This window comes from Copadichromis virginalis, linkage group LG12, assembly GCF_057382275.1.
Source record: "Copadichromis virginalis isolate Kocher_CV1m ecotype Utaka linkage group LG12, C_Virginalis_male_GT1.1, whole genome shotgun sequence".
NCBI classification, from domain to species: domain Eukaryota; kingdom Metazoa; phylum Chordata; class Actinopteri; order Cichliformes; family Cichlidae; genus Copadichromis; species Copadichromis virginalis.
Window position 1 is genome coordinate 21,248,399 of NC_140629.1, and position 14,449 is coordinate 21,262,847.

Here is a 14,449-nt window from a genome sequence, read left to right on the forward strand (position 1 = left end):
ACCAATACGGCAGAGACACGAATCAATAACTTATTAGTACATAAATAAATCTGCCAGCAGTTATCAGCTAATATGTCTTCTTTTTGCGTGAGGGGAATGCTCACACACGAATGAAAATTTGTCTAAAAATCAGACCACGTCTCTCTTATTTTCATTTTACTCTAGCTTTACTCTAGTCTCCTTCCACTCACCCATCACGAGTCTAATGTTTATTTAATTCGAGCGTAAAATATCTCCCCTCTGTCCTGAAACAGGAAGTAACAATTTTTTCTGATCAAGCAGGACATTTTCATGAATAATACAGATTTTTTTTTCAGGTAGGAAATGAATCAGCGATCATTTTGTCAACTTGAAGTCTGTGTGACATAACACCAAGTGAGAAGTCTGTAAAATACATGATTGATGCGGTGGGGAAAATAGACGCTGTGAGAAAAAATATGTATAAATATATATTTTCATGTAAATGTATATAAATAAATAATTCCCCATCGAGGGGTGCGTGCGTGCGTCTGGGTCTCTGTGTGTGTGTTTCTGCGCGCGTGATTGGCCAGTGTCACAGCCATGATTTGGGCTGCAGATACCGATGCACCATGCAGACCTATGAGAACGCGGGGATGGCAAAAGGGGGAGGGCAGAGTACGTGAGGCGGACTTGACTCCATTTGTTGTGAAGGATCTGATGAGCTGGGTTCAGATCAAGGCTACCGCTGGGTCCGCGAGGACAATGGGGAGTGAGCGAGACAAATGAGGAAGGAATTACAGGCGCTGTGAGCAGATCTCAGACTTCACCACAGCTGTGGACGGGAAGCAGCGAGGCGGACGCGCCTCTCCGTGTGCGCGCAGGGAGACGGACAGCGAAACGAAGAAGAAAAAAAATAGACCAAAACAAAAAACTACAATATGACAAAGCTGCAGAGGAGACGTGGATTTTTTAAGAACCACCTTGGAAATATTTAAAAATTTATATATATTTTTTTAATTAAAAAAATATATACGTATACTCGCTCTACAGCCTGCAGAGAGCGCAGGAAGAGGATGAGAGTGTTTTCTGCAGGGGGAGCAGGGCAGTGCATTTGAGGTAAAGGCCCTCAGAGAGAGCACACAAAATAAACATGCCAGACATACACTGTGGTTATATTTGATGTGCACTTTCAAAACTGCAGGCTGTGATTGTGGTAGCTGTACAGTTCTGTGCACTGTTAACACTGGAATGTAAAGCTTCAGATATCATGTACTGTAAACCATGAACTTAGTGCTATTATTAAGGCATCTGTAAGTGCAGTCCAGTTTGGTAGCTGTGATGTTTAGATCTCATAAAACTGGTAGTGAATCTGAGCCTTCTTCGAAAACAATGCTAAGATCAAGCTGCACATTTAATCTCATTTCAAGTGTAAATCTGTAATTAGATGATTGGATGAGTTAGTCTATTGTAACTCTATGTGAGCTATTGTAATCTATTATGAGTGATTGGTCTTTTTAGGGCAACAAAGCCAGGAGTTCTTTGTGGGGGGTTTTCACCACAAACTCAAATTGTGGCCTCTTTGCGCTCCCTCTAACAAAAGACCGTTTTGCCCCCATATATAATTTATTATTATTTAGAAATATTATTCGTATAGGTGCTGACTTTGAGGTTACCCAATTGGCATCCAGAGTGTCAAACAGCGCATAGAATTTGATCAAATAAACCAGTAAAATGGGCAAGTGTGTGTGTGTGTGTGTGTGTGTGTGTGTGTGTGTGTGTGTGTGTGTGTGTGTGTGTGTGTGTGTGCATCAGTGGGACATGGCAAACGGAGGGGACCAGTACGGCCTTGCAGAGCCCCCTGACTCGGACTGTATGGATTCCCCAAAAGAGACCAAACAGGAAAATCCCAGCTTCACCCTGAACTCACCAGCTTCACCGCAGAGCGCGTCCAGTCAGCAGGTACCAACCTGTAGCTTACTCTGGGTTTTAATTTAAATTTACTTAAAAAAATTAATTCAGTGTTGTTGTTTTTTTTTTACCAAACAAATAATAGCTGCTCGTCCAGTCATATTTTTTTCATAGAAATAAAAGAAAAAAGTAAACAAAACTTTGTCATTGCTGTTGGTTTAATTTGCCACGGATTTGGCTTATAATGCCTATTAATTACTAAATAACTATTTAAATATAACTAGAGTTTAAACTTTAACTCGTGCACTCATTATATTTTTGTACAGGGGATGGAGGGAATCAAAGTTTTCCTTCATGATAGGGAACTTTGGACCAAGTTTGATGAAGTAGGAACGGAAATGATCATCACCAAGGCTGGAAGGTAAAACTGTCGAATGACTTTAACACAAAGTAATTTTTATTGGTGGTTCGTGTTGTACCGCTTGAAAACAATGCAAATTATTTTTAATGTCACACTTTTGATCAAAACATAAACCTAAAGGGACAAAATACAGTACGCGGGTGCCACCGGGCCTCAGCAGGGAAATTTTCTAAAGGAAACCAAATCCCTAAAGGAATCATTTTATTTTTTATTTTATTCATTTAAAAAAATAAATCAATATTTAATCATATATGTCGCTGTTTTTATTTGTTTTTTCTGGATGTGCTCCCTGAAGGAGGATGTTCCCCAGTTATAAAGTGAAGGTCACAGGACTCAACCCGAAAACCAAGTACATTCTCCTGATGGACATCATTCCCGGAGATGACCATCGCTACAAATTCGCAGACAACAAATGGTTCGTAGGAACATGTCTAAAACACGGTATACACACTTACAGGACATTCAAAGTCATGTTCGGGTAGTGAAAGTAGTATGGCAGTGTGTTCGGGGTATAGGTCAGCTTCCCCACCAAAAACATATCTGAATATATAAATGTTTTAAGTGTATGGTAAAACAGAAAGAGGATGATAACAAATATGCAGCTATTTAAAATAAATGAATAAATATAATAATAGCTTTCCGAAAATAAATAAATAAATCAAAATTTCCATTTCCAGATCTCAGATTCCGCCATCTCCTTCCCCCTCTTTGCTTATGAACCTTATATCAAGAAACCTCTGAACTTAACTCTGGGTAAACCTTGTTATTGTGGGTTTATACCCTCCACTCCACCCACGCTTGTGCACTCTGTAAAGGTCGGGTCCTTCTTGCAGACTGGGATGGCCTAGTTCCCCGTGTTTCCCCCGTGTTTCTGCCCGCCGGTTAAATCAGAATATGACGGGTTCACGGGGCGGACAGACGGCGCAGACCGGTTTAAAATATCCAATTCAGCTGTTTGTGTGTGTGTGTGTGTGTGTGTGTGTGTGTGTGTGTGTGTGTGTGTGTGTGTGTGTGTGTGTGTGTGTGTGTGTGTGTGTGTGCTGCTGAAGGGAAATCCGACGAACAACTGACTCTGCAGCGAGATATCTGCCCCTTCAAAGCATCATTTGGTTATTACAAAGACACAAGGGGTCTGTGCCTTACCTGACACAAATTCCCAGCTCAGAGAGTAAAGTTACTGGAAGAGCTCGGTGTTTACACGGTAGCCTGTAAGTCGGTGCTGGTCCGTAGGGCTTTGTTTCACCTTGTCCTGGGAGTTTGTAGTAATATTTTTGCCTTCCGGTGTAGGAGAATGGACAATACTTTCCACAAATGATGAAAAGTTCACACATCACAGACTCCCAGGCTAAACAGAAGCCTAAATCACTTCTGACACCGCGGAATCAATTCTTAATACTTTAGGAGCTGAATGTCCATGGCACTATTGCTAGTTTCCACGCACATGCGCAATAGTTGTTTGGGAAAATACATATCGACTCGTTTATGCTGTGCAAAGTATCCAAAGTATGTGGGGGAAAAACTCACCTGTACAAGTGTAACACATTATAAAATGTGCAGATGTTTTCTCTGTCTGTTTCTCGGTGACTATAAGGAAATTAGGAAAATAATGAATAATAAAGATGGTAGACCTTTATTGTTATTTTTCTTAATTATTAAAAAATACAGGTTATGTTAACGATTTCAGACTTTTGCCTGGAAATAGACAAAAACGGGATACGCGCTAGGGCAGTTTAGGAGGAAAGGGTTCATTTGGGTTAACCGAGTTAAGGTCCAGATGTGGGTGTCTGCGTAAGCTCCAGCAAAACATAGTTTGTCTAATTAAAGAACCAACCAGGCCTTCTGCAGCCGGCGGCAGCGCTGGCCTGCTACACCACGAAAACCACTGTGATCGTGTGTGTGTGTGTGTGTGTGTCAGTGTCAGAGCATTTTCCGATCCACCGCGTTTCTTTGGTCATAAAGGTCGATGACTGGGAAGGCAGAGCCCGCGATGCCCGGTAGGCTCTACGTCCATCCGGACTCTCCCGCCACAGGGGCGCACTGGAGCCGCCAGCTTGTCTCTTTCCAGAAACTCAAACTCACCAACAACCACCTGGACCCCTTTGGACACGTGAGTCTGTCTGCTTAACAGTATTTTTTGCTTGTTTGCTTTGTTTCTATGTCTGTCACAGACAGAACAAGAACACACGCTCTGTTTGATACAATAAAAAAAGTTTGCCCTTTGAATTTAGTTCCATTATTTTTACTCATAATAAGCATACAAACCATCAGCTGTCCTAATGAAGGTGGCCTGCGGGCCAAACTAAATAGCTTTTATACGCATTTTAAATAATTAGACCTGAGAGGTGTTTTCAGTGTAAGAAAAATGACTATACAAAGTACAGCACAGGTCCGGTCAGCCAACACGGTCTCGGTCAGCAGGCAGGCAAAACCCGAGGAGCCCGTGAAGCTCACTCCTCGGGGTATAACTCACGCGACATCACAACACAACACAAATCACCGCGAGAGCCGCACAGCTCACACTGCACACTTGAGATGAGACACATACGGTTACAGGCGCGTGAGAGCAGATGATAGGCTATCGTTCTGCGCGCGCCTCTTGGTGCCAGTGCATGCGCACGCAGAAAAAATGGAAAAAGATGAAAGAAAGGACACAACTGTAATATTTTTATACTTGTTAATTTAGAGATAATCTGCAACTTTGCAGTTAAACCGAGAGCCCCCTGCGTAAACAAACGTGGTCTCGCCCAAACGCGAGAGAGGGCCGCCATCCGGCCTAGATCCACTTGTGGAGTTGTCAGTGTCGTGGGAAATAGTTTAGACCGTGCGCAATAGTTTAGTTTTTAATAGTTTAAAGTTAGCAGTATGTCCAAACTAAAGCTTAAAGTCTTTAACAATATCAAACGGGAATGAATCAGAAAGTCTAATTAGACATATGCGGAAATAGTTTGTTGATGATCAGTGAGTGCTGAACACATTTTTTAAATTCTGCATTATACCAGATGGTTGCTCGGGTGCGTACAATTTATTCAAAAGGCTTTAAATGTCATACAAGATTAATAAACAAAGATGAATATGTTGATTTAAAATGGAGTTTCTTTTATGTATATTTATTTCCTTTTTTCTTTACTTTATAGGACAACATGACCTTCATGAATAATTTTTGAGATTTTTCTAACCAATGCAGATGAAAAAACCCCCAAAACACTTGCAGGGTTCACATTACTGTGAGAAAATTAGTCTCGGGTTGTAACTGTATAAACAAAGATCCTTTATTGTTTTTACTGCTGACATTCACTTTGATCCTACTCACAGGTAATCTCTGTTTTAAACATTTATGTCAGCCAAGGATTCTGGAAATCAAAGTACCTTTACATGGGATTAATCGCCACCTGGATTCTAAAGTCTAGATCCAAGCATCTGCTAGTGATTTTTTGGAATCATGACAGGCCTGTCAGTCTCACCTACATAATATCTCCCCCATGTAGATAATACTCAACTCTATGCACAAATACCAGCCTCGTCTCCATATTGTCAAGGCAGATGAGAACAATGGCTTTGGTTCCAAAAACACAGCTTTCTGCACTCACATCTTCCCCGAGACTGCCTTCATCGCTGTGACATCCTATCAGAACCACAAGGTAAGCCTAATGCAGAGCACACTACGAAGCACTGTTAAACATAGGGAGCCAACTGCAAATGCTGTAGCAAGTACTGGAAGTTTCACAATGTATATGAATACAGTAGGGGTACTCTAAGTAACACAGATGCATTAGATGTCCTTATAATGGTATAAGGACCCTTTAATGATGCTTATACAGTTTAACAATTGTTGATGTGAATATAAAGTGTAGAGTGATTTCACTGGCTAAGCTACAGTATGTTACAGTTATTCAAACAATAATGGAAATGGATTTCATAGTCTAATATTTGCACGTAAGAGCTGCTCTACTGTCACATCAATGACAGATGCATGCATATTGTTTGGCCTTTTGGTCAGTAGTTATAGTCAAATTTCGTTCTCACACATACAACGGCTCTCACACACACAGGCACGCGTGCACACACACACACACACACACACACACACACACACACACACACACACACACACACACACACACACACACACACACACACACTGTTTGTATTACTGTCTTTATTTTGTATCCAAAAAGCCAATTAGCATGCTCTTTGTTTATGCGTCATAGCTTAGTATTTGTAAACATGTAAACATTAAGTTTCTCCCTTTCTGTGTGTGTGTGTGCGTTTGTATATGTGCTCGAGCACATATACAGTGTCAGCCTCTAATGACCTGTTTCTTTCCTTTAATCTGAGCTGAGCTAGTTTCCTCGGCATCTATTAGAAACACAGATTGCTGTAGCTTTGAGCCTCGTTGCTGAATACGTTCACATGCGATGGCTTCATTTTCATCACGTCTAATTTTCATAACAAATAACTGTAACTTAAATAGTTACAACTAAGAAAGTTTTCTATCACAATTTATATTTCTATAGTTTGTCTTTTGATTTTCTTTTAGAAATTATAAATTGTAAGCAAAATGTTTTGGTAGACAAAATAGAAGCAAAAATCTTTGTAGCTTTAATGTGGCATTCTTCATTTTATTTATTATAGAATTAAAGTTGAGGTTAAAAACCCCCCAATAATACTGATTTAATCCATCAGAAGGCATTTTGAGCTTATAACCAATTTGCATTGCATTGTTTTCTGTACATAGATATACTGCAATGTATTTCAACTTTAGCTATAATTATTATCATTATAGTGTCAAGTTTGCATAAAATACTATAGGTAATACATGTACTTCATAATAATAAAATGGTAATAATTGTTAAATTATTATATTTAATACAAGTATGTAATTATAAGTACAATATACTTCTTGCTTACAATACATTTTATCACAAAGTCTATGTATAAGTTCATATATAAATAAATATATTTCTCAAATATATATATATATATAGTAAGAGTAAGACTGTATTTGTATGACTTTTACACTTACACTTTTACACTTACAGTGCTACAATAATAATAATAATATGATATATTACAGTGATAAAAATGTCCAGAAGAATTATTACAGCTCTTCTTCTTCTTCTTCTTCTTCCTTATTATTATTATTATTATTATTATTATTGTTATTAGAGATTGTATTAATTTTTTCAATTCTTTTGGTGAAACATATTATTACTAAAAAGCTTTATAGTTACATGGTAGCTATAGTTAACACAAGCAGTATAAATAAGTAATATGTAAGACACTAATGTGGTGCTAAATAGAAATCAGAGCTCTTTAGCCAGCAGTTTGGAGTGGGTTATCAGTATTTTCAGCACTTCAAAGTTTGTTTGGACCTGAGCTCGTGTCAGATCTTCAACCGGCTCGCCTCTTGTGTGATGGTCTTGGACTTTGACCAAATGAAATCCCTCAAAAACCGCAAAGATTTACCTCCATGACATCACTGGGAGAAGTTTGAAGCTTTAACATCAAAGCTCGAAGCTTTGGACCTCTAAAAGCTTTGGCCTGAAATCCTTAAACCTGGCGACTGTTTGGGTAAACAGTTTATTCTGTGTCAGCTGGCGAGAACACTGTTCGCTCCGTTAGAAACGTAAGCAGCTGAGGAATGTTGGCCATGCAGAGCTCCAGCAGTCCTCCTTTTAATACTTGCAGGTCCTCCGAATAATAGTAAACCATTGATTTAGTCAATGGGAAAATAAAAAATAAAAAACAGAGCATGCCTTTGGGCCTGCAGACCTGTGCAAGTAAAATATTGCTCTGCTTTGTCCTCAGATTACACAGCTGAAGATAGAGAATAATCCTTTTGCTAAGGGATTCAGAGGCAGCGACGACAATGAGCTGCATCGCATGGCAAAGTTACAAGGGTGAGTACAGCTTCGTTGATGTGTGTGTGCTTGTGAGCTTTTATAAGACACAATTGCTATTCTTCTTTCTCGACCTCCGTCAGCTGGGAGGGGGAGGTTGTTATGATGGGGTACATATGGTCTAAGACACAAGTGTGTCTGTGAGTGGAGCCAAGTGGTATAAAGAGATGTCAGCCATTGTCACCTGAAGGTTGATCTTAGCCTGAAAACCCGCCCTGAACATGCAGCACAAACACAAATGCACACCCAGCATCATTTCCTTTGCTGCATTGATAAGTCCATGATATCATGTTGCTGCTGGTCTATTTAGGCTGTCACCACTGATCAGCTGACAGGCCTATATTGTGTCGGGTTGCGTGCTGAACTAATCTCCATTTGAGTGGTGTTGTGGCAGGCAGTTTAGAGGTTTTTGGAAGCCAATGGGATTGGCTGTCACTGAAGGGAGGTTGAGGAAAGACAAGGGGGGAGACAGAGGGTGGGAGAGCAGCATTAAATGCAGAACCACTGCTTTATTGGAGAGGAGAGGAGATTCTATGTGAAGTGACAGGGATGAATGTTTATTTTTAGAACGTTGAATTATCTCACAACAGCACTGTGTGTGTGTGTGTGTGTGTGTGTGTTACTGTCTCAGTGGGAGTCAGGGCAATGTGGCCCGCTGTCTCCTGCACATCACTGAGTTCACCAAGAGGGCAGTGTGCACAGAAAGAAATCAGAGCTGAAAGGATGGAGAATATCTAAATAGACTTGAAGGAAAAGGGGGAAAAAAACAAGAATTCAAGAATTCAACCAAGCAGAATTTAATAATAAGAATATAATAATACATGCACAGATTTGCACATTCTAGAACAGAAGGCTTGTGCTGCTTTCCTGTGCTTGTTACAACATCTGAGATAAACTGTTACCCCATGCTGTAATCTTGTTTTCCTCTCTGTTACAGCAAGGATTACCCAGTGGTCCCTCGTAGTACTGTCCGTCAGAGAGCCTGTTCTTCTGGGAGTCCCTTCAGTGGGGAGGGTCGCGGTTTGCGGGGCTCCCCCAAGGCTGTTGGGTCTCCTTATAGCTGTGAGAACGGCTTGAATGGTAGCAGCCCTCAGGAGCTACTGAGTGCTCCACCCACGCACTACACCCTGCCTCATCCACACCTGCAGTCTGGCCAACAGCAGCAGGTGTACCACTGCACCAAGAGAAAAGGTAAGAGGAAATCGTGTGTTCAAACCAGGTTTAAGTAAATCATATAACGATAAAGACAAAGGGAATACAGAGTTTTATTTAATATAAAGTTTTGTCTTTTTGAATGAGCATTCAAGGATGCACCATCATCCTTCCAGTTTCCAGCTTGTTTTCAAAAGAATTCATGAGAATATATCTATGTATATATATACATATTTATATAGATAAATAGATAGATAATTACTAACTAATTAGTAATTAGTTAGTAAATTAGTACATTTAACTAACCAACAACAAAGACGTTCATCTACCAGTGGGTGATGTAGTGAAGTTTATATTTAACTATTATTCTACACTCTGCTTGACAAGGACTGTTATATTATTATTATTATTATTATTATTATTATTATTATTATTATTATTATTATTATTATTGTTGTTGTTGTTGTTGTTGTTGTTGTTGTATTATTATTATTATTATTATTATTATTATTATTATTATTATATAATATATTTAATTGAAAAATGTTGAAACTGCAAAACCTCGAGGGATTTTGAAAAAACATGTGCTCATTGGCAAGTGATGGCAACCACTTGTTTCAGAAAAGACATGTTTATTATGTTATACTGCCCTGCATTGTTGTATTTTCTATTCCATAATGCACCAAAGTCTTGGAGTAGGTGATAGGTCTGGTCTGGACGCAGGCCAGTTTACCAGCTGACTGGCACTTGGCAACATTTGACATTGTTTGCTATTGTACTGCTGAAATAAGCCAGTACTTCCCTGAATGGCAGCATATGTTGCTCAATAACTTGTATTTATTGTTCGGCATTAATGGAGTCTTTACAGATGTTACACATGTCACATCATGGAGGGCCTGCGTATAAATGTCTATGAACTGTAAGTGTTCTTCTTTTTTTCATGGGAAAGTTTAAAATTGCGACATTAGTGGTGAAATGTGTTCACTGGTGATGGCTTCCTGAGCCCACGGAGTCCTTTCTACAGCAGAATGTTTTCTATTTTAGGGCACCAAAGCTCAGTATTGGTCTTTGGCTTTGTTTTTTATTTACAGAGATTTCTCTGATTTCTCTGAACCTTTTATTACCTTTATTTGTACAGTGTATGATGAATTAGCTAAATTGTTTGCAGTTTTTCTTAATTAAGAAACAGAAGTCTTATTTTGTAATTAAAGTCTTATTCATAACGGGGAACCCCTCTTCATATTTACTTCTAAAAACTTCAAGTCTTACAGCCTTAAAATGGGATCAAATCCAAAAACATGCATTAAAAAATGAATGAAATAAAATTTCTTAGTTTCAGCATTTGACATGTTGGCATTGTGTTATTTGTAATTAAATATAATGATTAAACGATTCACAAATGATGGCATTCTGTTATCTTTAACATTTTACATAGATCCCCCATTGATCTGGGTGCAGTTCTGGTGCTTTGATGTTTATTTCAAGGGTTGTTTTTTTTCTACAAACAGCATTGCCAAAATTTGAAAGTATTGAAAAGAGTTATAGACAGGCCTACTTTGAAATTTGAAACTTCATGTGTACATTTTTTTGTGTCTCAGCTACTTAAACTGCAGTAAATGGGAAGTTATAAATTGAAAGCTGGAACTCTCGCAGCTCTCATTTATCTTCAACTTCAAATGGAAAACCAGCATTTTTTTTCTCTGTCTTTCTGTAGTGGAGGAAAACTGCTCCTCGGAAAACCACCAGCTTTCATACAAGAAACCCTTCATTGGTAGTTCACCAAGTGAAGGGGAATCGTACTATCACCCCTCCTCCTATCCCCCTCCTCCACCCGGTCTATCCAACAACCCAGCCCTGGGGCTCACTGACTCTCCTTACAGCTCTGACATGGGACAGCGTCAGGCCTGCATGTTTGCTGGATCGGAGTCCAGAATGGATGAACTCAGCTGTGCATCCTGGTCATACCCCTGCCCCATCCCGACCGCCATGACCCCAATGGAGCCCTACCCGCCTTACACCCCTCATCCACCCTACAGCTCCAGTCCTCAGGGCTCTCGACTCAGCGCTATAGCCCACCAGACCTCTCCGCCACTCGGAGAACACATCACCAACGATCCCTACCAGAGACAGAACTCCGCACCTCCATCTCAGAGCTCCCAAAACATTCACAGCAGGCAGCTCGGCTCTCCTCTCAGAGAATATCCCCGATACACGCCCAATCTGTCTCCTCCTCTCTACCACACACTAGAGACGCACACACACATCCGGTGTGGGGTGCCAGAATGGAGTGCAGCCTCCTAACTAAACCAGAGGATATATCTAAAGACTGATGAGTGGACAGAGATTCCTAGTCCCAAATTTAAAGAGTCTTCTTTTCGCTCTTCTGAAAGAAGCTGCACTACATATGGACTAAATATGATATTAATTTTGTAATATAATTGTGAAAAGTGTGATCTTGTGCTGTGTGAAGCGGTCTCATCTGTTAGTCATGTTTCTCCCCTCTGCTGGAAGGAGTAGTAGTTTGTTGAGGACAGGACCTGGACAACAATGATGCTCCAGATGTTCACAAAAGAAAAGCTCCTTCTAACTGCAAAGTGAAAATCAAAGTTTGTGTTTTGTTGTCTTTGCGTAACTCAAAGACTGGTGTGATTCAAATGTTTGTGCTGTGAGCACTAGGCTTGTTCTCCTCTCAGTGACTCCCACTTTTTTTTTGGTATTGTGAAGGATTTAAATTGTGACTCACTGTCAGACAGGCAGTGACATTTACTGACCAAAATAATCTGAGTTCTCACAGCAGAGCCTAAGGGAGATATTTTTCCTCTTTAGTGTTCAAAGCGCAACTCTATGCTCAGTCTCGGTGAAGGAGAAAAGGCATGAGTTGTCCGAGTGAGTGTGTGCACGCGTGAGCCTGTGTATATGTAAAGCCTATGTCAGCTCAGCTCAAGAATGCTATGAGTTCATTTCCAACGAGACAGGCAGTGGTAGCTGCAGGCACTGCACCATCGAGATAAACAGTTTGTTTAGACCGCGCTACAGGCCCAAAGACCTGTAAACACTGTTTCCACTGCATTCTGGGTAAATGCACAACTCAGCGTCACACAGCTGTCACCGCTGTCCTCTCAGTCACCCTAGCCTGACCAATCAGCTTGCTCTGCTCACTCGGAACACGCCAATGAGCGCGTGGCTTTCTTTTATCCTTAGCTGACCAGTCAGATCAGGAGTGCAGCGCGTGTTATGCGTGCATGCGTTGGGCCCATTTTTGTTTGTTTGTGAATTATTCATGAGTCCAGTGGTGATCCTTGACACGTGGGGATTGCTCAGCAATCACAAAGAAACACAGAGCTGTAAATGTTGATACACCAACTCCTGTTGTCTTTTCATTTTAAATCTGAATTAGTTCCTGTGATACATACAGCCTTACTTCATTGCTTGCTAGATTTGGTTAGGTACGCACATTTCCCTGCAGTCCTTGGGACACTTTCATCCTTGTAGCTAAATGTGAAAAACAAGCAAACAAAAGAAACAAACAAGAAGTGTGGCTCTTTTTGTGAAGAATAGATACAGGCCTCTGGTTTATGTGTTAACAGTCTGTTTTTTTATATCTCTGCCCAGGTGTTTTAACATGCAGTAACTTGTGATATGGTGCTCTAACATTACAAATTATTCATCCAGAGAGAAGATCCTCATCATTCCTTGATATCTATTCGATTTGTGTGTGTGTGAGAAGGTGTGTGCGTGACGTTGAAATAAGAATTGATTGTTCTTTTTAGTTTGTTTTTTTTCAGCCCTGTTCCTGCCAATAGTATTTATTACTCTAGATTTGTAAAGAATAATTTGTTGTTTGTGAAATAAGATGGTATTGTTCGGAGATCATTGTTTCTCTTTGAGGGTTTGTTTCCAGTTTTGCCCTCCATCTTCAAGTGGTGATAAATATTTGTGATAAACAAACTTTTCTGTTCTATGAAATTACAAAAACAGGGATTTATAAACAGAAATTGAATAAATTTTAGAGAGAAAGTCCTTTGGTTGTAGCATTCTTCTTTGTGACTAGGCAGCAAACACAGCAAGGACAAACGATTAACATTCCCGGCGGGTTATTTAAAGTATGTTCGGCACCTCTGGAGTGGAAACTCTTTTAAGTGGAGGGCAGTTTATCTATTTTGAGGCATGTATGAATTTGAAAGATCTGATAACAAGTGTAAGCTCATTCAACAGTGTTGGAGAGAGTTGTTTAAAGTGTAAGAGTGTTTACTATGCTGTCTTATCAAGCATAATGGACCCCAGTGTCTGTTACTCTTCTTCTCAGCAGCCAAACCTCCAGAGCAGTCTGGGAGCTGCACATACCTTGTCCACCTCTTCTTATCTCTGACAGGTTGTTTGGCATCTCTAGTCTCCACCAGCTGGACCGCCTCACTGACAACCTGCTGCCCAGAAAAGGGAGGGGTCTGTTGGGATCGAGGACAAAGGAAGGTGGGGGTGTGTTGGTGGTCCCCACACTTCTCTTAGACTCCTTTCCAAATTGCCGTTTGCCATCCTGCCGTCTCATGTTCCTGTGTCTCCACAAGAAAAACCTTGTATATTGCTACACCTGACAATTCAGAACTGATTTTTTTCTTTTATTGCAAAAGTGTTTAAATAGCCTTTAACCATTGTATTTTAATTGTACTTTATGTTTGTTAGAAGTTTTCAAACTTTCCTTTCCCTTTTGTTCCTTTTGTTCCTTCCTCTGTCTCTCATACACCATGAGGTCAAAGGCTAAGCAGGCAGCTCTTTAGAGGGTCTGTTCCTCGTTAACCCTTTCGTCTCCAGAGACAAAGGATCTCTGGGGCCTCCAATGCTACAAGGAGAATCAGAGAGTTTCATGCCTGCTTATAGTGTGAGGGGGCTCTGTGATGTCTCTTTATGGCTGGGAAGTTAAGAGTAAAGTGCTGGGTTAAGTGTTGAGGTAATATTAAACACAGCAAGCGCAGGTTGTGTGTGTGGTGTGTGTAAAGGACCTTAATTAATCAGTGGAGGACTTTCTCAGACCAGCTGGTTAGACAGTAGATTGCTGAACCTTTGTGATCAAAGAGCCTAAGTGGTGCTTATCATTATCTCCCCATCACCC

General features: G+C 40.3%; 1 protein-coding gene across 3 annotated transcripts; it reads left to right on the forward strand.

Annotated features, from left to right (window-relative positions):
- The first annotated feature begins 1,779 nt into the window (after nucleotides 1–1,779).
- LOC146696939 (T-box transcription factor TBX5-like) lies at nucleotides 1,780–13,134 on the forward strand. 3 transcript variants are annotated; one of them, XM_085474156.1, is made up of 9 exons: nucleotides 1,780–1,933; nucleotides 2,053–2,072; nucleotides 2,196–2,290; nucleotides 2,586–2,705; nucleotides 4,250–4,397; nucleotides 5,776–5,928; nucleotides 8,099–8,190; nucleotides 9,128–9,381; nucleotides 11,057–13,134. In XM_085474156.1, exons 1-9 carry the CDS (start codon nucleotides 1,780–1,782, stop codon nucleotides 11,641–11,643), a joined length of 1,623 nt encoding a protein of 540 aa, XP_085330282.1. In that variant the 3' UTR covers nucleotides 11,644–13,134. The 3 variants fall into 3 exon arrangements, with proteins under 3 accessions (XP_085330282.1, XP_085330281.1, XP_085330283.1); XM_085474155.1 differs by lacking the exon at nucleotides 2,053–2,072 and having other exon boundaries at nucleotides 1,780–1,944; XM_085474157.1 differs by lacking the exon at nucleotides 2,053–2,072 and having other exon boundaries at nucleotides 1,780–1,920.
- Nucleotides 13,135–14,449: the final 1,315 nt, after the last annotated feature.

Excerpts from the sequence above, each read along its gene's own strand:
- LOC146696939 (XM_085474156.1), top strand. The coding sequence starts at position 1,780 with ATGGCAAACGGAGGGGACCAGTACGGCCTTGCAGAGCCCCCTGACTCG. Across the intron at positions 2,291-2,585 it reads ATCATCACCAAGGCTGGAAG|GAGGATGTTCCCCAGTTATA; the intron begins GTAAAACTGTCG and ends TGCTCCCTGAAG. Across the intron at positions 4,398-5,775 it reads ACCTGGACCCCTTTGGACAC|ATAATACTCAACTCTATGCA; the intron begins GTGAGTCTGTCT and ends TCCCCCATGTAG.